This window comes from Panthera pardus, unplaced genomic scaffold (genome assembly GCF_024362965.1).
Source record: "Panthera pardus isolate Hobbes unplaced genomic scaffold, ASM2436296v1 HiC_scaffold_6, whole genome shotgun sequence".
Classification (NCBI taxonomy): domain Eukaryota; kingdom Metazoa; phylum Chordata; class Mammalia; order Carnivora; family Felidae; genus Panthera; species Panthera pardus.
The window spans coordinates 39039341-39064809 of NW_026526991.1; the positions used below are offsets into that span (position 1 = coordinate 39039341).

The 25469-nt window shown below is 34.7% G+C and overlaps 1 protein-coding gene across 3 annotated transcripts in view; it reads left to right on the top strand.

Annotated features, from left to right (window-relative positions):
• PAWR (pro-apoptotic WT1 regulator) overlaps positions 1 to 23623 on the top strand; it is a 136532-nt gene extending 112909 nt beyond the window's left edge. The window contains exons 4-8 of one of the 3 annotated variants that reach the window (XR_002081585.2): positions 3419 to 3566; positions 6089 to 6193; positions 8303 to 8385; positions 22588 to 22797; positions 23432 to 23623. Coding sequence is in view for 2 of the 3 variants with exons in the window: in XM_019455193.2 (XP_019310738.2) it covers positions 3419 to 3566; positions 6089 to 6193; positions 8303 to 8385; positions 22588 to 22606 (355 nt within the window). In the remaining variant the exon portion in view is untranslated. Of the gene's footprint in view, positions 1 to 3418; positions 3567 to 6088; positions 6194 to 8302; positions 15749 to 22587 lie in introns of those variants that run through there. The other 2 variants (XM_019455193.2, XM_019455195.2) reach the window with 2 other exon arrangements.
• Positions 23624 to 25469: the final 1846 nt, after the last annotated feature.

Consider the following 25469-nt stretch of genomic DNA (forward strand, 5'->3'; position numbering starts at 1 on the left):
AGAAATTCTACTGTGGGTAAAATGCTATTAAACGGCATTGCATGCTACTGAGAAATTGTTCATGAAGGGAAGAGTCCTATCAATGCAGCCAACTTCACTGTTGCCTTATTTTGCTAAATTGCTGCAGCCACCCCAGCCTTTAGCAGCCACCACCCTGATCAGTCAGCAGCCATGACACTGAGGTAGGACCCCCCCACTAGCAAAAAGATTATGACTCCATTAAAAGTTCAGATGATGGTTAGCATTTTAAAAATATTTCTAAGTTTAAGTGTGAACATTTTTTTTAAACAATGTTATTGTACATTTAATAGGCTACATTATGGTGTAAATACAACTTTATATACACTAGGAAACCAAAAGTTTCATTTGACTCTCTTTATTGTGATACTTGCTTCATTACTGTGGTCTGGAACCAAACCCAAAGTGTCTTTGAGGAATGTCTGTATTGAGTTCAATTTTAGCCATAATTGGTGGGGAAGTGCTAAAACCACAGTGGCCTATTTGTAGCGGTGTGCTGGCTTCACAGCCTTAATACCATCAAAACTTAAGTGGCGTTTATGTGCATTACATAAATACATTCACAACCACAAATGCATTATTTGAAAGAAATATTACAGTTAAGAAACTGACACAAGCAGATCTTCGGGTTTTCATATGGAATCATTGGGCTTTGTTACTTTCTTTTAAAGTCTCATTTCATGTTACTAACATTAAAAAAAAAACTACAGACAAATGACAAGACAAAGGTGTTGGCTTGGAGATGTTGGATAAATCTGTAGCAAGGAAGGTAGTTTATGTAATACTTTCTGACAACACCATAGCTTGATATATTTAGGAACAGTTTAGTGATACAGAAGACCAACTCTTGGACAAATAAGGATAGCAAAGTAATTTTTGTTACAATTGGATGACCCATTGATTTTAATATGACAGTGATATGAAGGCAGAATTTATTTTTCAACTTCCTTGCTGACAAACACAACTTACTCTAAATCATGTAAAACTTGGAAGAGTTAACAAATCAACAAATGTGGCTTGGAGTTTTGCTTTGCTTTTGTGGGGAGGGGTATGTTCTGATTAAAGAGAGACAGTGACAAAAAATGTTGGAACTTGTGCCATAATGTACATCATTCCAATTTTAGTATATGTGCTGCCGAAGTGAGCACATACCATAATGTAAATCAATGTCCTGCTTCCCTTCATTGAGAAAGCCATGCTATATCAGCTAAATTAACAGTAGTTCACTTAAAGTATGAATTGTAATTTTTGATATTTAAAAAAACTGATAGTTTGGAAGCTGAACTAGCCAACTGTTACTGTGTGCTAAGGTATATAATAATTTTCAAAGGGAAATTTTCAGATAAAAGTACTTGAACTTTGGGAAGAAAGCTTCATGTTTTTGCAAGATAAGCAACCATTTTGGTCCCCAGCTTTGTAAATATGTGAATTAGACTTATTTGCCTGATATCTTTATTCTTTTTTAAAAATGATCTTAGCCTTCCATGCAAGGAAACTGTGTCAGATGTTTTTAATGTTATATAATATCATAGGAGGAAAATGAAAGTTAGAAATTTTGGGAGAAAGTTTCCACAAATTGTTATGGGTCTTACAGTATAGTAACAATTATCAGTAAAGTAGTGATGAGTTTTGTAGTGCACATTTTATAAAATGTTAAAATCAAATACCTTACAAATTTGGTAAGACGCACTTAAAATTTTTTTATTAAAAGAAAACCCACGCATAGGAAATTAATAGATCAGGAATCCATTTTTTTCATCAAAAGCTATTTCAGATTTAACTATAATTTTGATGGATAAATTACTGGTGTTGGCACAGAGTTTAAAAAGCATAATTTTCTGGATTTGGGGTGAAAGTTAAAAATGAGTATCTTGAGCTGAAATCTCTTTAAAGTATCTTCTGTTCCTGTCAACATACATCTATGAAACCAGGTTTCCTGTTATGAGTGCTATTGAAACAAAACACAGAAGTAGTTTAGATATATCTTGTCCCTTGTGGGTAGCATTGTCATCAATTTAACCTAGAACAGGTCAGTTAGCTTCGTGGTAACCAGCTTCTGAGAGAGCTCCCAGGATGCCCTACCTCCTGGTATTTACATCTTTGTAATCCCCTTCCTGCAGTAGAGGGTGATGTGATAGTATGCCACTCCTAAGATTAGGTCATAGCAGATACTGCAGTGTCTGTCTTGGTTGCCATGTTCCTTTCTCTCTGGAAGCCAGCTGCCATGTTGTAAACAGCCCAGTGGAGAGGCCTACCTGCTGAGGAACTGAGGCTTTTGGTCAACAGCCAATAGGAAACTGAGGCCTTTTGCCATCAGCCATGTGAGTGAGCATAAAGGCAAATTCTCTAGCCCAGTCAGGCCTTCAGATGACTGTAGCCCTGACAGAAACCTCACAAAGACCTCGAAACATAACCACCCAGCTAAACTGCTTCCAGATTCCTGACCAACAGAAATTAATTGTGAGATTGTTAGTGTGTGTTGTTTTAAGCCATTAGGTTTTGGTGTAATTTTTAATGCAGTAATAGATAACTAATACAAAAAACAAGCAACCTCATATTGCATTAAAAACTTTAAATATTAGCATATATGCTATTAGTTCAGAGACTGTGAATTGGTATTTAATATGAAGAGTTGCTATTTAACGCATCACTTTGGGTTAAATTAGAGTTATGAAATGATGAAAGTTATTAGTGTGATAACTTTTCTATGATTGCCTATATGCATACTTCAATGAAAATACATGATTTTTTGTGATTCTTTTTTCTGTTCATTCTAAATATATTATTGAAATATAATTTAATGGGTGTGGCTAATAAAACATTGGACTTGTATTTTATATGGCCTTTTTTTTACTTTTATTTTTCCACTAGTTCATTTTTATTTGATCTTATGAAAGTATTGGTCCATGATGGTTTGGAATTTAGAAAAAAGAAAAAAAAGGAAAAACAAAGTGGGGTTTTTTGTTTGTTTGTTTGTTTGTTTGTTTGTTTTTACCACAGGTAGTCTTCATTAAGTCTCCTGTCATCGTTCTCCTAATACCAGACACTTACTGTGTTGGTCATCTTGCTTTATTATAATTGGTTATATTCCCTGCTAAACTGAAAGCTCCCTGAAATTTTGGCAGAGGCCATGTCTTTGTTTGCTGTTACATCTTTAGTACCCAGAACAGTGTCTGGTACTTAGCAGCTACTCAGTAGATAGTGGTCAAAAGAATTAACCTTTTTTTTTTTTTCCAATGTGTTGGAATAATGATTAACTTCTTTAGTTATATACGAGTTGGCTACTATGACCACGTATTCTTGGGGAGTGGTAATTATTTATGGTGAATAGAAAATATTCTTGGCATTTTTCTTGCTGAGTGTTAGATTCTTTATAAAATACAGCTTTTTATTTCCACAGCACAACTACTGCCTCTGAAGAAGATGTCTCAAGTAGATATCCCCGAACAGATAGAAGTGGGTTCAGCAGATATAATAGGGATGCAAATGCTTCAGGTAATTTGGTCTCAAGTAGCATGTTGGAAAAGAAAATTGAAGATCTTGAAAAGGTATGAATTACAAATTATTTAAGGTTGGTAAAATTAATATGCTATTGAGATTCCTTTTTTTTTTTAACTTTCATAGCATTTGAAAATAATCTGAAATTTGTGTGAGACAGAGTGCCAACAAAGTGAAAAGAATGAGAGGCACTAGTGGAAGATATCATTAGTGTTAATTGGTATTTCCATATATAGTCAAGTAGCAGCATTGAACTACTGTCTTAAATATATATTTTCCAGATGCATTAGTGGTTAGGCATTTTCTGATTCCCTTATACTTTCCTATTCAATGCTGTTGATGTTAAAACTTTTAGAAATGGAGCCAATTCTTGTATTCCTTAATATTTAATTGACACTCCCATTCTGCCAAGGGTTACCTCTAATACATTAAAGACAGTCTTTGTCTTTGTCTTCACAATGTCATGTCTATGCTGGCAATATATACTACTGTGTGTATTATATTATCTGTACAGTTTATCATATGTAGACTTTCTTCTGGGTTCTGGTTAAAGCCTAGAACCATCTTTGGTGTTTGAAACAATTGTCAGAATAAACCTGTTCAGGAGTATCTTTGAAAACAAGTCAGATGCACATTGGTATAAATTTATTAACCATATGATCTCAGGTTTTTTCCTGTAGACATTTAGCCCATAAAATTGATAATGGTCCTGAATTCCTTTCTGATTGTTGAAAATATGTTTTTTGCTGAGTTGAAATTATTCCCTGTGATATAAAGATTATTTTAAGCAGAAATTTAATGAAAAAAATTTTATAGCATTATGATCGTTTATAGTTCACATCTCAACTTTGATACCAGTTTCTGTGGGTTTAAGTAAAAAACTTTTAAGGAGTGCCTAGGTGGCTCAGTCAGTTAAATGTCCCACTTCGGCTTGGGTCATGATCTCATGGTTCGTGAGTTTGAGCCCTGCATCAGGTTCTGTGCTGACAGCTCAGAGGCTGGAGCCTGCTTCCGATTCTTTGTCTCCTTCACTCTCTTCCCCTCCCCCACTAACACTCTGTCTCTCTCTGTCTCAAAAATAAATAAATAAACATTAAATAACAAATGAAAATTTCAAGGAACACATCTAGTCTCATAGGTTTCAAGGGTTTCTTTAAAAGGTTTTTAAAGTTCCACAGGAGTTTGGATACAGTTGCTAGTAATTTGGCAGCCTCTGATTAATGAGGCCGGCTGACTGCTTTTTCTAAGGGTTAGTAGGAAAGAAGTTAAATTCTCAGACGTTTTTCAGTTCTGCTTTCCTTTTGCCCCCAAAGTAGTCAACCCAGCCCAAGGACCTGGATTCTAAATTTTTTTTTTAATGTTTATTTATTTTTGAGACAGAGAGAGACAGAGCATGAATGGGGGAGGGTCAGAGAGAGAGGGAGACCCAGAATCGGAAGCAGGCTCCAGGCTCTGAGCTGTCAGCACAGAGCCCGACGCGGGGCTCGAACCCACAGACCGCGAGATCATGACCTGAGCCGAAGTCGGACGCTTAACCGACTGAGCCACCCAGGCGCCCCCAAGGACCTGGATTCTAAATAGTATTTCTTTGAAAAAGGTGTTACATTTTTTAAAAAAGAAAAGTTTAAAAACAAGTCATCTGTTTCAGGTCTTTTATTTTACCCATTAACTGGCAGAGCCACAAGTAAAATTGAAGACGATTATTTTTCTGTTTAGAACTTTCCATGAAACCATCTCCTTTCCTTTTCTTTTCTTTTTTTTTTTTTTTTAACGTTTATTTTTGAGACAGAGAGAGACAGAGCATGAACGGGGGAGGTTCAGAGAGAGAGGGAGACACAGATTCTGAAACAGGCTCCAGGCTCTGAGCTGTCAGCACAGAGCCCGACGCAGGGCTCGAACTCACAGACCGTGAGATCATGACCTGAGCTGAAGTCGGACGCTTAACCGACTGAGCCACCCAGGCGCCCCCATCTCCTTTTCTTAAACTTTGTATTTTGGGGGCTCCTGGGTAGCTCATTTGGTTAAGCCTCTGACTTCAGTTCAGGTCATGATCTCATGGTTCATGAGTTCGAGCCCCACATCTGGCTCTGCACTGACACCTCGGAGCCTGGAGCCTGCTTTGGAGTCTGTCTCCCTGTCTTTCTGCCCCTCCCCAGCTCACACTCTGTCTCTCTCTTAAAAATAAAATAAACAATAAAAAAAATTTTGAAATCCCTGTATTTCAAATAAAAAGCTTGAATTTCCTCAAACAGGATGTTATCCATTAAAAAAAATAAGGTATTTCATTACTAAGGGTGGTGATAAACTAAAGAGGGTAAGTCATTGGGTTATTAGTATGTGTTAAAGAATTGTGTAAATATAGATTTAATCAGAAATATACAACTCCTGTATTCCTCTCATTCTTTGGGTCTTTCCTGGATGGGTTATTCCCTCCCTTAGCAAGTGACTTAAGAAATGCGTTGGAAATCTTCATATATCTAAGGTACTTCATCAGATGTGGCAGATAGATGTCATTTAAGGTTAAAAGCAACCAGTTACTTCCCAATTAATGCTTTGTAATTGTATCTACCAGGAAGTAGTAAGAGAAAGACAAGAAAACTTAAGACTTGTGAGACTAATGCAAGATAAAGAGGAAATGATTGGAAAACTCAAGGAAGAAATTGATTTGTTAAATAGAGTGAGTATTCACACGTTTCACTTGTATGGTTTCTTTTTTATTTTTCCCGGCAATTGGGTGAAAATACATCTATATGAAAAGATTACTTAAATTCATTATTTTGATAATGAAATGGTAATTTGTGGTAATAAGAACCATCATTTCATTCTATAAGTGGATTTCCTCTGGCCAGTTATCAGTTGTATTCAGTTAATGCTATTCTTTGGGTGATGGACTGATGAACAGATTTGTTCAGTGTTTTGTTAGTCTGGAGGTGAGAGGCTTGGTCACCACCACACATCAAAAAGGGTGTTGGCACATAGTTGCCTCAGTGAAGAATTAAACTTGCTACTTTCTTGACATAGAAACTCCAGATGTCTTTGTGTATATTTTCACCACCTTTTCCCTCCAGTTATATAGAGGTATCTCTTACTTTAGTTTTAGGGTTACCTCAAGGTCTCGATTAGTGCTGTTTGTTGCTTTTTCTTGTTTTCAGCCCTAGAATTTACTTTTTGCTTAAGAATCAGGTATTACTGCTAGGCCATACTTAGGTAATGGTGATGAGAAGAGATACCAATGTTTTGCATTTTGGAAAGCTTTAGGTAAGATGGAGGAAAGAAATAGGTTTGCTTCAGGGAAAAAAGGAATAGATTCCTAATCAGTCTGAACTCTAACAATGAAAGAAGAGAAACTAAAGACGCTTCATTATGTGCAGACCCATTCTAATAAAGCTCTGAGGCATTAACTACAGGTGGTAGATGAGGACACTGAGAAACTTGAGTTTAACTTGCTCAAGGTCATATGTGGTGATCACATAGTAATCAGCTAAGACAGTATTTGACAGCAGGTATCCCATATTCCTAATTCTAAGTGAGCTCTTCCATTCTTGTAGATAGCCTTTCATCTTGGCTTAGAACACAGGCGGTCCTCTGTTGGTTTTGGAATATGACTTAATAAAATGTGACAATATTTTTGATGTCTGTGTGTATTAGCATTTTCTTAGGCACTATGTACATTAGAATAATTAAAACACCTGCTCTTCAGAGTTTATAATCTAGTAATACAGAAATGTATTTTATTATTTAATTCTAAATTTTAAGCAGGTCTCAGTTGTAGTGATTTTGTGAATCCTGTATATTTATTGTTGTTTTCAACAGTTAAGGTTCCCAATATCATTCATTTAGTTTGTGAGTAAATACAGATTCTGTTTTTGCTCATTTTAAAATCATTTACCTAATTGTCCAAAGGCAGTATACTGGATATCAGAGTGCTGCTATTCAGTAGCACATTTATAGTTTAAATTGATGGCTCCAAGTTTTAGATTTTTGAATTAGAAGGATAAATCTAAAAATATGTGCCTTTATGACCATCAGTAAACATTCTGCCTTGAAAAAGTTTCTTCTCATTAAAACTTAGAGGGAATTATCTTTATATTTACCAAATTTGTTGTATACCTGGGTACTAGGATTAATATAGGGAACATAGACCTGGAATCATATAACTTTAAAACTTGAGAGTGATTAGTTTACTGGCTTTCATTTTTTTTTAAGCTCTAAAACCTTTCCTCAAACAAAATATAGAGAAGCCTAAGCTGAATTGAATCAGATCAACTGTATATGCTCCAGAGCTCCTTTTCTGTATGCCTTCCTTCTGTCGCTTCCCCAGATTCCCACCCCACAAGAGACATCCTTGTTAAAGATTGTACAAGATGGTAGGAGTACATTCAGAACTTGTACCTCAATCATCTTCTACTTCATTTGACACAGGCTGCAGTTTGAAGCCCTGAACCTCATATTGCCCACACATGTATTGTGTTCAGCCCTCAATTTGGGGGAAGGGGAGATAGGTTAAGATTCACAGCTAAAGAATCCTGATTTTTGGCTTCTCTTGAAAAACTGAAAAATCTGGCAAGAGATGATGCATGTTATCATGATAATAATGAGGAATTGAGTAGTGGGTGCTGCCGTCAGGTGGGGCATATTCCATCTAAAGTGGTTTTCAGAACTTACCCTTCTTTCCAAATTAAATGCTTGTGTGAATTTTCTTTGTATTTTTAAGTGTTTTTATCACTTTAGAATATTTTTAAGTATTTAAAAACTCATATTTTATTTTTTTTCTTGTTTCCTTAAGGACCTAGATGACATAGAAGATGAAAATGAACAACTAAAGCAAGAAAATAAAACTCTTTTGAAAGTTGTTGGTCAGCTAACAAGGTAGAAGATTCAAGTCCCAGTGTGGAAAAAATATTTTAGAACTACTGATTGAATGTTATGGTTAATGCTAGGATAATATTCCTATGCTGCAATACATTAAGTATGTATATTTATTTCTAGAAAACAGTGGATGTTTATTTTCAAGATACTTCTTTTTCATTATTTCATAAGAGTATCAACCTTCAATTTCACAATTCAGTAACATCTTTCAGTTATTAAAATGGCAGGTTATGCCTCTTTTGGTTTTGTGTGGTATTCAAATAATATATGGTATAAAGTCACAACCATTTGAAAAATTTTATCTATGGTAGTGTATTTTCTCCCTGAAGGAATATACATGGTCTTTGTTTACATGAATTCACATACTTTTGGGGAGTTACCTGCAAATGCCTTATTACTGATGTGTGCAAACTTTTATGTGTTGTTGATTCACTCAGAAACTCATTTCTACTGTCATTTGTTCTTTCAACTTATTTTCAGCAATTTAGAGAGTGTCACACCGTTTTGTGTAACGGTCATCTTTAAAAAGGAAAGCTGTTAGGAAAAGTCACTTAATACCATGACTAGTTGGCTAAAGAAAAATATTAGAGAATACTTGAATTGTGCTGCAGTACATTAAAATATACAGTTTTGTATCTGAATGTTGAAAACAAATTTAAATCACTTCTGAAAAACATACAATTTTATAATTTCATTATAAAATTTCTTGGGTAGGTCCTACCTTTTTTATTATTTCAAGGTTTATAAGTGAACATGGGATATTAAAAAGTTGTTTATTCATCAGTCCTGGAGAGTGTGTACAATTTCAATGTATAAAAAATAATCCATATTTTTAATTATCATTTGCATTAAATAAAAACCAAAATATTTATCCACAAAAACATTTATACTTATATTTACAAAACAGTACATAAACAAAAATAGTACCAAAATACTTTCCTTATTTCTAACTTGGAGAATAATAACACTGTGATACAGTGGTCTCATGTGAAAGAATTATTCCCCTACCTCAAATTTAAGGGATTTTCTTTCCAACATTGGATTTTTAAAAACAATTTTTAAAAATTTTGAAGAATTATACAAATTTTCTATTAAATATTATTGATGTTTAGAGTTGTTTTATATTATATTTTCATGCTGAGTAAGGAAACCCCCTCTTTTACAATATGTTAACATTAAGAAATGTCTGTCTGATAGTTGAATTGTAAACCGTATACAGATAATCCTTTTGTCCAGTTAAACATAGTAAAACCCATTTTGGGTACCCTGCTGACTCTTTTTCTTCACTTGCCAATTTCCTTCATTATTGACTATTAGAAAAATAGGGAAGTGAAACAGTTGGACCAAATGTAGAGTAAATTTTGAATTTTAAAACTCCTTGTGGTTAGTTAGATTGGCTTCTCACTTGAGAAGTTTCAACCTTGGCTAATCATCAGGATCACTTGGGTTGCTTACAAAGAATTCCCTGACTGTAATTTCTAGCTAGATTTAGGTTGAGAGCCTGGACAGAATTTTTAAAGCTTACCATCTGATGATTCTGATCATAACCTAGGTTTGGAAATAGCTGCTGTCTATATCCTCCTATATCTTCCATTGATACCCTAGAATTAATGTATGTTAGCTACTAGCATTTTGTTTCCTTTTAGTTTATTTAATAATTTATCTGGCCCCTGGGGAAGTTTTCATATGTCTATATATATTTACCAAAAAGGTCAATGTTAGATTACCAAACTTGATATAGTTGCAGAATTACTACATAAGGACATCATTTTGGAGAACATTACCCAGCCTGGGAACAGCCACCTGCTGCCCACGTGTCACAGTGGTACGCCAGGCTCAGTCACTGCCTTGGCTGTGAGGCACGCTCCTCTCCCTTCAGTTACCCTTCGGTATGTGGCGGAAATACTGGTATTACCTAGTTTTGCATCGAAGTTTTGGATGTTGTGAAAATGCTGTCAGTATCACCGTAAAATATATTAGTGTGCTGGTTTTTCAGTAAATTATTTTAAATTTCTATTTAGTCCATATGTAAGTAAAGGAATATTTCATTTTCCTTTTTAAACTTATACCAGTTATTGATGTTTTTAAAGAGTGAGGTATTTTAAAAATTTTCCTTCAGTTTATTAGGAAAAATTCCAACAATGATATTTTACATAATGGTACCTAGTACAGGAGCCTAACAGCTTAGGCAAAGCAATTCACATGCAGTCCTTCCCCCTGTTCTTAAAATGTTTATTTATATCACACATAGATTTTTACACTGAATAGTGAAAAATTAAGTAGGATCTGCTATAATTTCCTTTTAAAATTTATAAAAAGCATTGAGATTAAAAAAAAAGCATTGAGATTTTAAAAAGGTTAACTTTAAATACATGTGCACTACTTTAGAAAACTTGGCTGTTGACAATAAAGTGCTAGTATGTGAAATTATTAGTTCCATTCAGAAATTATATTTCTTCTATTTCCTGGGAATTTATGGCATAATAAAGCATATTCAAAGTTTTAATGTGTTTATGATCTTATTTTCAAAACAGTAAGTTTATTAACTAAAATAAACATGACTTATCTCCCTGATTTCTGACATGTATTAAGGCTTACAAAGTAATCTCCATTTCATTCTTCTAGAATTGTCATTAATTTTATTGCACTACAGTTGCCTTTAGAGGGGAAAAGGGTGGCATTTTGTGTATTTCTAAGGGAATTTACTAAATCTAGAGATTAGCACTGTTACACCGGCTCAAACAGTTTAAAACATAGAAAATTAGGTATTGGGGCAGATACATGAATCAATGTATTCTTTTTATTTTAAAGTAACTTTTTAATTATGGTTATTAAAGCAATGTATTCTTAAGGTGAAAAACCTACCTCATTTATAAGTCGCTTATAGTTTCACAGTTAATCTGGATTTTTATAATTAGAAATTAAAATGTAACATTTGAGTCCATTAATACTTTGTTGAAAACAATGCAAGTCAGTATAATAGACATGCCCATATGTTCAACATTGTAATACGAAACAGGAAAGACTTTGGGTTTGATCATTGATCTGGTGTTCTAGACAATAGTCATATGTACAGTGATAGTCCTCTTTTATCTTTTTTATAGTTTTATAATATTGAGTCAGTGCTTAGTAAGTTCCATGCAGTATTGGCCCTTAATAACTGTTCATGGTTTTGTTAATAGCCTGTTACAAGATTCAGGCATATATTTTCGCTTTGTAGTAAAAGAAACCAACACACCAGCTTTTCATTGGGAGCAGTAGTAAGTGAGAAAGAACTAGCATTCAGGAATCAGAACTTTAAAATAACATGTCAAAGTCAGCGCTAAACATTCTTCTATTGTATCTAAACCATTCCTAATATGTAACAGTAAGCTTGACTTCCTTTGCTTTGGAACTGTGCTCACTCTCTTAAGGAAAGGGCATCCCATCAACCAGCATTGTAATTTGTGTTACTTGTCTGAGAACTAGTGCCACTTTTGTTGTTCTATTAAACTGAAAGCATAATACCAATAGACAACAAACGTCTTGCTCATCAGGTGCCTTCCCGCCTTTTGTTAAATTTCTCACTGATGTATAGAAGTTAGTTGTTTCTTTCTCAGTATTAAGACTTGAAAAACTACCCAAGAAAACCTGAGCCCATATTGTTTTTGTTTTTGTTTTTGTTTTTGTTTTATTTTACTTAGCTGGATTGTTACAGCATGTTAAAATCATATCCCCATTCTAAAAATAATTACGTGTGAGTATGCGAGAGGACTATGGATGAGGAGTATAAATACATTAAATTTTCATATCTGTTCTTCTGGCAAGTATTTAGTAGTCTACTAGGTATATCATTATAGTTATTATAGAGGTTTTTTAAAAAGGGACATGGACCAGCCTTTCCATTTAGCAGTGTACAATCTATGTAGTATGTGTCAATAGCACAAAATACAATCTTAATTAGCATTAGTTGGTCTAATCTAAATAGTTAATTCAAAAGTGTATTTTTGGTATTAATTATCTAGCCATTGTCTTTTAGGTCTAGTAATAGGTACCATTTAATTTGCTGCAGCATTTACTGAATGGTGGATTGGAAGACCTGATGTATATTGGGAAGTATCTTACCATATTTCATTTAGGTAATTGTGCTTTATGAAAAGAACATTGTTAAGGAATTTATAGCAGTAATAAAGTAGAAACAGTTCAGTGCATTTCAGATACACCAACCTGTTAATGGTATGCTCTCTATACATTATTGATTACTGGTTGTTTTAAGACATTTACATCTAACAGTTCACATACAGGCACATACTATTTTGGTAATAATAGAATGTTAGTGATGATCACTCGGACACCGATTATGTGCCTGTTTTGTCTTGAATCTCTCTCTAGATGCCTAATAGATGTATATTACCTTTTTTGGTGAATTTTTTTTTGACAGATCTGCCTATTTTATTCAGGGTTTTTATTATGTTTTTCTTCTAAGTTTAAGTATCAGATGGCTGTTATTATCAGCAAAAACCATAAGAAAACTAAAATTTATTGTTTCGTTGAAAAATCAGTTAATTCAGGTAATTAAACATTTGAGGAAAACACCTGGATAATTTATTGACCACATTAATACTGTGTAGGGAGCTTTCATAATTCCCATTGCATAGGTTTTGTTATGGAGTAGTCAACGATATAGATTCATTCTTAAATACTCAATGAAAAAATAAATTTTCATTTATTTTTCAACACTAATTATGTTTTTATTCCTGAACTATCAGTAAAACTCTGACCATCAGTTTTATTTTTGAAGTTAAGGGATAATGCAAATATTCTAATTAACTTGTGTACCTCTTACCGAAAGAGTATGCAGTACTTTTAAATCTTTAGTATATATTATTATAGAAAGAATAATGTTTTAAAAAACAAAAATGCAGTGTTGATAAGATCTGTATACATTAATGGTGGGACTTCTTGAATAAGTGAGGAAGTGTACAAATGTTCAATCTGATTGAAAATTTTTAGTTGTGTTTTAAAACTACACGAATAATTCCTTAATTCAAAATTGGAGCTGTTCCCAACTAAATCTGATGGTGTTCAAAGAATTTCAGGCCCTTCATAGTTTGAAAAAGATAAGTAGGGGTCTGGGAATGTAAAAATCTGGTCTTTGTTTTTTGAGTAAATGGTTTACATAACCTTTTGCTAATGTGTCATTCTTCATACACCTGCACAAGCTAATCAGTCTTCTTTACTTCTAGAACTCTAAATTAATCTTGTCAGTAATGTCATACATGTCTAACAAGTGAACAAGCATCCTTCAGTCAGACTGTTTAGATAATGTCTCAAGTCCTTATATAAGAACCTACTCCATTAGCAAGCCTATTGAAAAAATTTGCAAGACCTTTTAGTCTTAATTGTATCTGGAAGCCTTATCTTAGACTTCATCAAATTCCTATTTTTTTTCTTCTGGATTCACTCTGTGCATACACACAATTCTGTCAGTAGCTGTATACTACCAATATACTAATCTCATGTGTCTGGTTTTTCTTTTCACCTCTACAAGAGGTTAGTTACCTTTTCTTCCTGGCCAACTTCTTGGAAAGAATTTATATGATGTTGGACCTTCATGTTAAAGAGATAGGACTGGTTATAATATCCTTTATAATCCATTTTATTTTGATATCTAACCAGATAACGTTGAAAAGGAAGCTAGAAGGCAAAACTTCCCTTTTAATACTGGACAAAATGCAAAATGCACAGTTTTATTCTTCACTTTCAAAAAACTTGTGTGGCTGAATAAAGATGCATTTAATAAAGGAAGAAACTACCTACTTGATATCATAGATGAGAGATATGAAAAAATTAATATGAACCAGTTAGTAAAAGTAGATTGGACTTTGACTTTACACATGTGAAAGAAAAGCAAAATAAGAATTTTGTGTTATTCACATTAAAATGTGCAGAATTATTCAGTATAAGTTATAGTCTTAACACATATATAAGCAGTTGCTTTTCTGTTTAGACATATCATGGGACATGAAATCCACAGCCTTTATGTTACAGGTTTATATCTAGAGAAATATTTGCATTCCTTTAAAATGTGAACTATTTACTGTGGTTAAACAAAGGTACATGATGTCATCTGTGGACATCTTGGCCTTATGGAAACAAATTATTAAGAAAAATTAATAGGCATCTGATTTATCATTCTTGTAGTACAGGAGTGTAACCAAAGCTATCAGAGCCATAGGAAATTCCATTTTCTTTTAAGAACCTGAAAATCACTTTTGGTAAAAATGCATTTGTTTGATATGTAGTGTTAAAGATAGTCGGAAAATTACTAGTTTTCCATAGAAAATTGAAAGACTCATGTGTGGATGATTTGGAACAATGAACAACATCAATAATTTAAAGTAAAATTATGCCAGTAACTGTCACATTAACCGCACTCTTTAAAGTGAATCAGTGAAAATTGTAATGGGATGAGTGAATGGACATTTTGGAAATGCTAAATGATTGTCATAGGGGGCCTAAAAGTGCCTTTTGTTTCTTGCAGCTCCTGTAAGATCAGTGTATGGCTTAAGGCTTAAGAGGTTCTGCTAAGCATAGTGACTCACTTAGTTAACAATTTGAGCACAACTGTAACCCTAATGTAGTATAGCACAAGAACATTAAATAATTAGTAATTCAGTAGCTGTGTTTGCCAGGCATTGTGTTAAGTGCTGTGATGCTTTTTTATTCACTTCTTTAAAACTTGTGCAAGCTACAGATTGGGAAGAGTAATTTGCTCAAAGCCACAAAGCAGTGCTTTGTGCTTATGCTGTGATATATTCACTTTTATGATGTAATCATTGTCCTATTAAATACTAATAATTCTCAAAGTGTGGTCCCCATACTAGTAGTATTGGCTTCACTTAGAAACCTATTAGAAAGAGAAACTCCTGACACCTGAATGAGGTGAGGCTCGGCAATCTATGTTTTAACAGGCCCTTCAGGTAATTCTGATGCAGGTCAAAGCTTGTAGATTTGCATTGCACATTTCTATTTTTAAATAAAGATCTGGGGGTTTCTTTTTGGACAGTGTATAAATAATATAACATGAACTTGTAAAAAAAAAAAAAAAAAGGAATCTTTTCATTGTTGCTTATATTGCAAAAGACTGTATCAGGAAAAGCCCCAGCATGGATACTGGCAGCTTGACATCACTACATTAGTTTAGTGTTATCTCTGGAACTCAAATGGATTCTTAAGTCCAAGAGACTGTGGAATGAAATCTTTGTTTTACTGTGTTAAGCTCGATCTCTGTTATTGTCTAAAGGTTTTTGGTAACAATAATGCATTTTTTTTCAAATTTTAAAACTTTATTGGAATAAATAAATGTATGTTTCATCACTTACAGTTTTGCTTTTGTTGGTTTTGTCTTTTTTTTTTTTCTCCATGTGTGGACCCTATCGAGTGGCGTATGGGGAGGTTGAATCTTCAGAGTTTACTCTCTGTGACCTCAGAAAATCAGTAGCATTTCTAGCTAATTGATCAGTGAGGAGAAATCAAGTGTTGCATCCCAACGAGTAAAGAAAAAATTTAAAGTCTATTATGTATTAATTTCGAATCATTTTTTTCTTACATGATGAGATAGTTTATTATTTTTTAATTATTTTCTTCTGCTTTTTAAATACTTTAGAGCAATTTTAGGTTACAGAATTACTATGAAGGTAGTATGGAGAGTACTCAAATATCCCACAGCCAATTTCCCTGGTTACTAATGTTTTACATTAGTATAGTGCATTTGTCACAGTTAATGAACCAATATTGATACGTTATTATTAAAATCCATACCTGATTCAGATTTCCTTAGTTTTTCTCTCATATCTTTTCTTTGTTCCAGGATCCAATCTATGATACCCCACTACATTTAGGAGTTATGTCTCTTTATACTCCTCTTAGTTGTGACACTTTCTTAGACTTTTTGTATTTTTGATGACCTTGATAGTTTTGAGGATCACTAGTCAGGTATTTTTCATTTCTTACTATGGACATTTTCAGATATACAAAAAAGTTGAGAAAATAGTTATCCATATCTTACGAATCTTATTTTATCCCCCATTTTTTTCTTTTTTTGCTGGGGTATTTTAAAGTTAAATTTCAGGGGCGCCTGGGTGGCTCAATCGGTTGAGTGTCTTACTTTTGATTTTGGCTCAGGTCATGATCTCAGGGTCTTGGGATCAAGCTCCGTGTTGGGCTCTGCACTTAGCATGGTGCCTGCTTGGGATTCTCTCTCTCCCTTTGCTGCTCTTCCCCTCTGCTTCAACAATAAGTAAAATGAAAAAAAAAAATTAAATTTCAATCATCCTATCATTTCACCTATAAATATTTGAGTATCTCTATTAGATAAGGACTTAAAAAACAACCACAGTGTTATCCCACCTAACAATTTCAATGCTATTTGAAAACACTCGTAAGTAAGCAGGAGCTAGGGGAGGTTGGGAAGACATTGGTACAGGTTTGACTACTATGAAGGAAAACGGGAAGGATGGCTGAGCAGGAAGTCTTAATCCACAGTGCAGTTCAAAAAGAGTTTTAGCAAGGTGTAAAAGTCCTCAAATCAAAGGTGCCTGTTGGTGTTCATAAAAGTAGACCCACATCTTACAGGAGTGGGCTTGACTATATATTCCTGCTCTGCTCCTTTTTTGGTGAGGAGCAGCTGTAGGAAACAGGCCTCTGTTAAACACCATGGTGGATTCAGACCTTAGCAGCTGGGACAGTCAATTACCCACCCCATATTAAGTGACTAGCAAGGCCCCTTTGCCTGGCTGCCACCATGGGTAGTACTTTGTGTTCACATTTCCCTAGATAGCTCAGAAATGCCTTTTTACTGTTAGTTCATTCAGATAAAGATTCAGTTGAGAGTCATCCACTGTATTTGATTAGTATGTCTCTTAAGTCTTTTTTAGTCTGCAAATTAGACACACCTCCAATTTTTATGCCGTTTTTCAAATTGAAGAAATTAGATTATTTGCTCTATAGAATTTCCCACATTCTAGATTTGACTAATTGCATCTTTATGATGCTGTTTAACTTGCCCTGTATCCTCTCTTTTTCCTGTAAATTGTTAATTAGATGCAGAGGCTTTATTAGATTCAATTTATATTCTTTTGGACAATAATTCATAGGTGGTGTGTACTTTCTATTGAATCACATGAGATACAATGTGTCTTTTCTCACTTTTAGTGATGTTAAGATTAACATTCAGATACTATTATTATGTAAAAAAAGTTTTTTTAATGTTTATTTTTGAGAGACAGAGACCGAGTATGAGGTGGGGAGGGGCAGAGAGAGAGGGAGACACAGAATCTGAAGCAGGATCCAGGCTCTGAGCTGTCAGCACAGAGCCTGACACATAGCTCAAACTCACGTACTGCAAGATCATGAGCTGAGCCGAAGTCAGATGCTGAACCAACTGAGCCACCCAAGTGCCCCTATCATATAGTTTTCTAATTCTATCATTCTATTTACATTAGTAGGAATTCTTAAAAGAGAAACTTTTCATTTATCAATTACTTGATTGCCCTAAAAGATGGGTAAGATCACATTGATTTTTCCCTTCATTTATTTTAATAATGAGCCACAGCTCAAACAATCTCCAAAGGTAAGTCATATGTTTGTTTATATATTTAATGTGTTTTAGTCCACTGCAGTCATTATTTTTATATCCAGATTATATCATGTGTAGCTGGTAGGAGTTTTCCAGGTTGGCTCTTGTGTCCTTTTGGTCCTTCCTTGTTTTCCAGCATAAAGTGTTCAGTCTCATCTTGTACATTCCCTTTCAGGACCCAGAATCAAGAGCTACGTTTCTTTGTAGAAAACTAAAGCTTTGATAGTCACTGAAATCATCAGATGAGGTTGTGCCTGGGTGGCTCAGTCTGTTGGGCATCTGCCTTCAGTTCAGGTCATAATCTGACGGTTCTTGAATTCGACCCCTATGTCAGGCTTTGTGCTGACAGCCCAGAGCCTGGAGCCTGCTTCAGATTCTGTGTTTCTCTCCCCCCTCCTCTGCTCATGCTCTCTGTTTCTCTCTCAAAATAAATAAACATTAAAAAGTTATCAAATGATACAAAAACCAGAAGGCATTTATAGAGCTCTTCTTAACTGTAAAAGCTACATATGGACATTGAGACATATTCCAACTTCTACTTTTACTGGAAAATTTGAAGGAGGTGACAGAACTATACTTGTTCCTTTGCCATTTTCATTTATTTTTCTCATTTTCTATTCAAATAGGTCTTAAATGTATCTTGATATTTTTTTTTAATTTGGAAATTTAAATCTATTCATGCTTGTTGAAAATTTCAGGAGATTGATTATAGAGGTCAAGATTTTCTTTTGAGTAAAGTGTTCATATTAGAATTCAGCCACCAACTGTGTAGAAATGTATAGGTATTCATTAAGTTGGGCTTGAAAAGAGAGCTGATACAATAAGCTAAAATTCATAATAAAAAAAGGTGTGCAAATTGTGGTTTCTGCACCCCACAACATTAAAATTTGACTCAAGCTCATAGTATGGATTTTAGTAGAGACTATACATTTCCATTTCTAGTCATTCTGCATGAGGATCTATGCAGAGGTACTGGCCATTGTCAAGTCTTCACAGCAGGTTGTGAGGCAGTCCTGAGAGGAGGAGTAAGAATGTTGGATGATGGAATGCAAATGCAAACTGGTACAGCCACTGGAAAATAGTATGGATGTTCTCAAAAAATTAAACATAGCACTACCCTGCAATCCAGTAATTCCACTTGTGAGTATTTACCCAAAGAACACGAAAACAATAATTTGAAAAGATCTATGCACTCCTATGTTTATTGCAGCATTATTTACAATAGCCAAAATATGGAAGCAGCCCAAGTGTCCATTGATGGATGAATGAATGAAGAAGGTGTGTGTGTGTGTGTGTGTGTGTGTGTGTGTGTGTGTGTGTGTGTGTATGGAAAACACAAGGGAATATTACTCAGCCATAAAAAACTATGAAATCTTGCCATTTTCAGTGACATGGATGGAGATAGGATAATTGAAATAAGAGAAAGACATGCCATATGATTTCAGTCATGGGATTTAAGAAACAAAATGAATGAAGGGGAAAAAAGACAAACCAAGAAACAGACTCTCTTAACTATAGAGAACAAACTGATGGTTACCAGAGGGGGGATGGGTGATATATGTGAAGGGGATTAAGAGTACATTTAATGTTGTTGGGCATTGAGTAACATATAGAATTGTTGAATCACTATCTTATACACTTGAAACTAATATAACACTGTATGTTAACTATATTAGATTTTTTAAAAGGCATCAGGTTGAGTGTTAAGTTACATGTTGCTTAATATAAGCTCCTTTACTTTTTTAAATGAAAAAAAAAGTGTTGGATGATGGCTAGAAGCAGTTGTGAAGTTGCCCCATGACTGACTGAGCCACCAGGAGTCCTTACTAGTGCTTAGAATAAAGCCCAGCTGCTGTCAGCCATCACCTGGGGGACCATGTAATAATACTGGCAAATGATTTTCTCCATTCCTGCCCATGCCTTCATCCGGAAAGAAGGATCCATTCCTTTATTCCAGATTATGGAAACCAACTATAACCTAAATTCTTGCATTTTGTATCTTGCATTGGTTCACAAATACTTAATGCATACTATTTTGTGTTAGTCTTTGTACTAAGTACAAAGGACATTGCAGTGAAAAAAATTGTAGCCTACACCATTCTGTTCTTTATTGCCCAATAAAAAAGTTGACACAGGGTTGAAGAGTGCTGCTTTTAGAATGTCCTTTGGACTTTTACAAAAGATGAGAATTGAAATTCACTTATCTTTTGAGCCTCAATACATGTCATGGGGCTATCTAGTTTATGTTATCAAAATCATGCTTATAAATCTAATGTTTGGGAAAGATTTATTCCCTTAATCTTGAAAAAATTGAGAGTGTGGATATTGAGCATAAATTCATATTTTCATTAATTTGTTAGATGAATTTTAGTTTTGCCCCTAAATCATGTCTTCAGTGGCCGATGATAGTAAGTCTTCGGTGGGAGTCAGGGCCCCACGTTTTCTAGTATCTTCTGGCCATCTGAACCATTTGTAATTATTCATAGTTTATATGTTAAATCTTATATTGAATTTCAAATATCTGTGTTTTTATAGCTCATAAAATTCCCAAAGTCACCCATGGTTAGGTAAAACTTTCTTCCTGGGTTTTACTTTTTTTCTGAGCTTTGTGATTGAGTAAGTACGGTGTACTTTATAGGCTGTTGTTGTCTAGTTACTTGAGAAACACTCCCCCTGTGGTGAAATCATCCATTCACCACCTCCCCCCCCCGCCTTTTTTTTAATTGGTCAGGACACTTTTATCCATTTCCTGTTATTCGTGCCTAAAGATTTATTTCATTTGGAAAGGATATATGTGGGGGGATTAGATCCAATTTTGAGGATTTACCCCTGGTTGACTTACAGAGTAGCATTAGTCTTTTATAACTGAGATTAAAAAAAAAAAACTCTTAAAAATAACATATTGGTAAGAGCTGTTTCTCTTTCCCAGGCTACTTGAGGAGGTTCTCTTACTTGGTCTCAAGTGGGTTTATAACATCTTCCTCACTAACTTTTTGTTTTTTAAAGATTTTAAGTAATCTGCATATCCAACGTGGGGCTCGAATTTACAACCCCAAGATCAAGAGTCACATGTTCCACCAACCGAGCCAGCCAGGTGCCCCCTTGCCGAACTTTTAAAAAACTGATTGTCTCTGTGCAGATGAGGAAGTAAGACTAAGAGGAGCATGTTATTTACCCTGATGTCGTGTCACGTGGCAGTAGAAGTGGAATCATACTTTGCTGGTACCTGAAAACAGGTGTCTGACTACTGCTAAGATTAGTCTGTGACACAGGTCTGTTTCGGGGGAAGGTTAGAGATTACAAAATACTAATTTCTAAATTAGAAAGTTATAAAACTTATTTTTTGATAGCAGAAATTAACTTTTTCATTTTATCCTTGCCTCTTTAGAACATGATTTCAAGTCAGTGTTACATTGTTCAGTGAAGCATTGTTTCTTTAAGTGTGATAGTTCCTCTACTCCTACATCAGAGTCACCTGGAGTCTACAGGAATACTCAGATGAATCAGATGTCTCTGTCCTCAAAAAGCTTACATATGGTTAAAGAATAGAATCTATACAAGCAAAAGAGGAGTGAGAGATTAAATTCTTCAAGGACTAGGATAAACTTCTTTAGGACCTAGCATTTGAAGCAAACTTTGAAGGAGCTGAGGGAGGGTTAGTATTTGTCATAGGAATATTTAGCAATAGTTATTCATCATCTGCTGAGTCATGGTACTACAGCCGAGAGCTGCATCTAATGTTCTTTGTATACACACTAATTTGGAAGTCACAGCTTCCAAATTAGACCCACCTGACCACTAGTTTTCAAGTTCAGACCTACTTGAATTCAGATCCTGGTTGTACCACTATTAGCTGTGTGACCTTGAACGAGTTCCTTTATAATTTCACCATCTGCAACAAGGACAAAATAGTGCCTAACTTAGTTGGGTCATTGTGAAGAATAAATGAGATGATGCATGTAAAATGTGTGATACAACACCTGTTCATAGCTATGATGGGAAAAGAATTAAAATGAAGGTAACTCTTACAGTGTGATTTATACCAGTGAAGAAACATTGTAACAGTTAATCTTTCCTGAAATTGGGGGAAAAAAAGGCTATCAGGAAGTTCTGGATAAGCAATAAAACTACCATCTGGTTTTAGATTTCTGCTTTTCTAGGGTGGCTGTCCTTAGAAGTCCAAATGAGGCAAGTCAGAATTCTGTCCTAAACTAGAATGCAGGATGTGCTGATTCAAATGTAATGTAATCTATATCCCCTGCTAAATGTAACTGTTGAAGGAATATTGAACAGTCTTGGGTAAAGAAAAATATCTTTTAGAAATAAAGAGCTTCTTGAGTTAGTTTATTTGAGAGGCTCTAAGTATTTCTCAGGTCTCTCTTCTCTCTAAATCCCCAGCCTCAGCTTGGGCCTGTTTTCCTACTAAGAATTGTCTCTGCATGGACTCCTGAACAAACATATTCCAGGGCAGTGTCATTAACCAAGCTGATATGGGAACTAAACAAACAGGGTGAATCAGCTTGAATTCATGAAGGTTGGCAACAAGTCAATTTCTTTCTCTACCTCTCCACTTGTTTTTTCAGTGTACCTGATTACCAGTGACCGGTGTGTCCTGATAAGAGAACAGGAAGCATATCAAAGCAAGAGGTTGTTTATCTACTGACCCTCCTGGAGAACAAGAAGCATTTTTTCTTGATTTGGATATGTGTACTATAAGACAGCAAAACAGAGGATGGCAGTTCTAGGTGTTAGCACTAGGGATGATTTTTTAATCACGGCAGAATGCCACAGAGGTATTTAAAACATTTTTCCTTTTGAATTGCACAAGTTGGAAAGTAATGTTTGTCCTCTGGCCTAAAAAAAGAGTCTTAACTGGAATGTGGATATTTTATTGTCCAATTATACGTATATTAACTTGAAATTGTACACAGTCTAATTCCTTTCGTGTTTTTTAGATATTGGATTTTATACTTGTGTGTTCTTAGATCTTACATATCTGATTAATATCTCTCTAGTAAGACAATACCTTGCTCAGCTTAATCATAGGTAATTTACTTGTCATGTGACATTTGTAGAGTATAAGAAAGTTTAATCTATTTTAATAAAGTTCAGAAGTAGGAACTTTTCTCTCCCATGAGTGAGATTAATGAGAAACATTAAGGCAAGCAATTATGCTTTTTTCAACTAAAAATATTTGGGACTTCAGTTTAAATTGGTGGGGGTTACCAAAGGTAATATGGTTTTAAGGAGGTAGTTGGATTTTCTTAACATCTTAAAAGTGGCCAACTAAGCCACCACACAGAGAAAGATTGAAAGGAATTTCAAAAATATATATTCCCCATTGAAAAAAAGTAAAAAGCCATCCCTAAAATAGTGAAGTGCTGCTATATCTAGAAATAAAACTAGGACATCCCTTTTCTCTTCTAGATTTGCACCCTTTCCGAGGGCTACTCTGGACTCCATTGGTAGGGGAAGCTTTTCCAGGACTGTCCTCTAACGGTACAGAAATAATTGGCATTTGCTGTCTGTGTGCATTTTCCTTTTGAAAAAGCCCATAGGAGGTTTTCAAATACTTGTTTGAATAAGTAAATAAAAGAAACAACGAAGGAGTGAATGAGAGACCTTGGTTGCTACTTTAGCCTAACCCTGAGTCTTACTTATTACACGTTTTGTGACTGTTAGGAAGTACTTTACCCATGGCTTTGTTTCCTTGTCTACAAAGTGGAGTTAATAACACCTACCACATAAAGTACTTAATAAATGTTTGAGTATCTGAATTAATCACTGGGTCCAGTTCAGATACACTGACTGAGTCCCGTTTTCTGGGGTCTGGCGATTTGCCCTTTTAACAAAATCTGTTGGTGATTCTTATGCATCCAAAGTTTGAAAAACACTCATTTAAACTGTACTATTTATTGGGTAGGGTACTATGATAGATGCCCAAGGCAGTATAAAAACGAATCAAATGGTCTCTGTCTTCGATAAATTTACATACAGTTAAAGGATAGACATAATGTAAATAAAGCACAGAGGAAGGAGAGATTAATCCTCTTAAGGGATTGGTAAAACTTCTTAAGGATCTAGCATTTGTAAGGATTAAGTAAGAATTTTAAAAAATGCCTGGATCAATGTATGTCTCGTGGTAAATGCGTAACTTGGTATTATTATTTCCACATATGCTTTGTCTATATAGTCCATTCCTTTCTTCCTAGTCTATAAGGACTGTGTCTATATTTTCAATAGATCTCCCCCATTCAATTTATAAATTATTTTGGATGACTATACTGCCTTTTCTGAATGATTTTCATGATTTTTTACTGTTTTTTGGCAGGTGTTTTTCTTTCTCTTACTAAAACCACCTTGTGTACTTTCTCATTTCCATTTTATGACCCTATGAAAAAATTTTCACGAAAATGAAATTTAATTGCACTCACATTGTACCTTGCTGTATATCCTGAGACTCATCATATGCTTTAAGAAAATTCGTGTCCTAAACTGTAGAAAAGAAATCCATTTAGTTAATTTCATTTAGTCAGGTTTTTCTGGCTTGTGGATTATTCACATTCTTTACCTCTGCACTTACAGGTTTCCTTTTATCTGTTTCTTTGCTTGTTAGGCATGAATAGAGAAAGAGAAAGAAGCAGATCTGGTAAAAAGATTTTGTATGTGAACTGAAAGGAACCAATGGCCAAAATAAGGCTCAGCTTAGAGAATTCTGTTGATATTAGACAGGGTGTCACAGTCTTCCTGTTAGCAGAGGTGTAGCCTAATGGTCCTGGCGTGCTTAGGATATTGATCAGAGATTCTGACCTTTGCTCCTGCTACGAACTTACTGTGTAACTTATGCAAACCAATCAGTCTTTTCATGTAATAGGGAAAATGCCTGCATAATTTTGGATTCACGGTCCAAATGGATGTCAGGAAAAGGAATTTAAAGAATTCACTGAATGTGAACACAGTATTCTAGATATTAAACAAGAAACCTCAAAAAATGTACCTTGTCTTTTAAGACATTACAAGAAATGAAACTGGAAATGGACTTTTTTTTTCCCTGTACCTTTTCAGAATTCATCTACCAGTAGCACCAGCTACCATGTAAATATTTTTGAATGATTTTGTACTGCTTATAAAACTTAAAGGACAATTTTTATACCCATTTAATAGTGTGCAAAATTGTGGCATATAACTTGAGGGACCTGCCCAAAGTTAATTAGCTAAATAATGCTGAAATGAGAACTAAACTAGTTTTTCTGATTTCCTGTTTGCCAAAATATTATGCTTCAACCAAGAAGTGAACATTTTTGTTCTATTTATGGAAGTCTAATCTGTCTATAGCCTGCGTTATCACCTATTTAATTTTTGTTTTTAAGCCAAATGGGGCAGATGCTATGTTGTTAAAGCAAAACAAAGATTTAAAACTAAGAAGGAATCTTCTAAATCATAAAGAGGAATTCTCTGGGGCGCC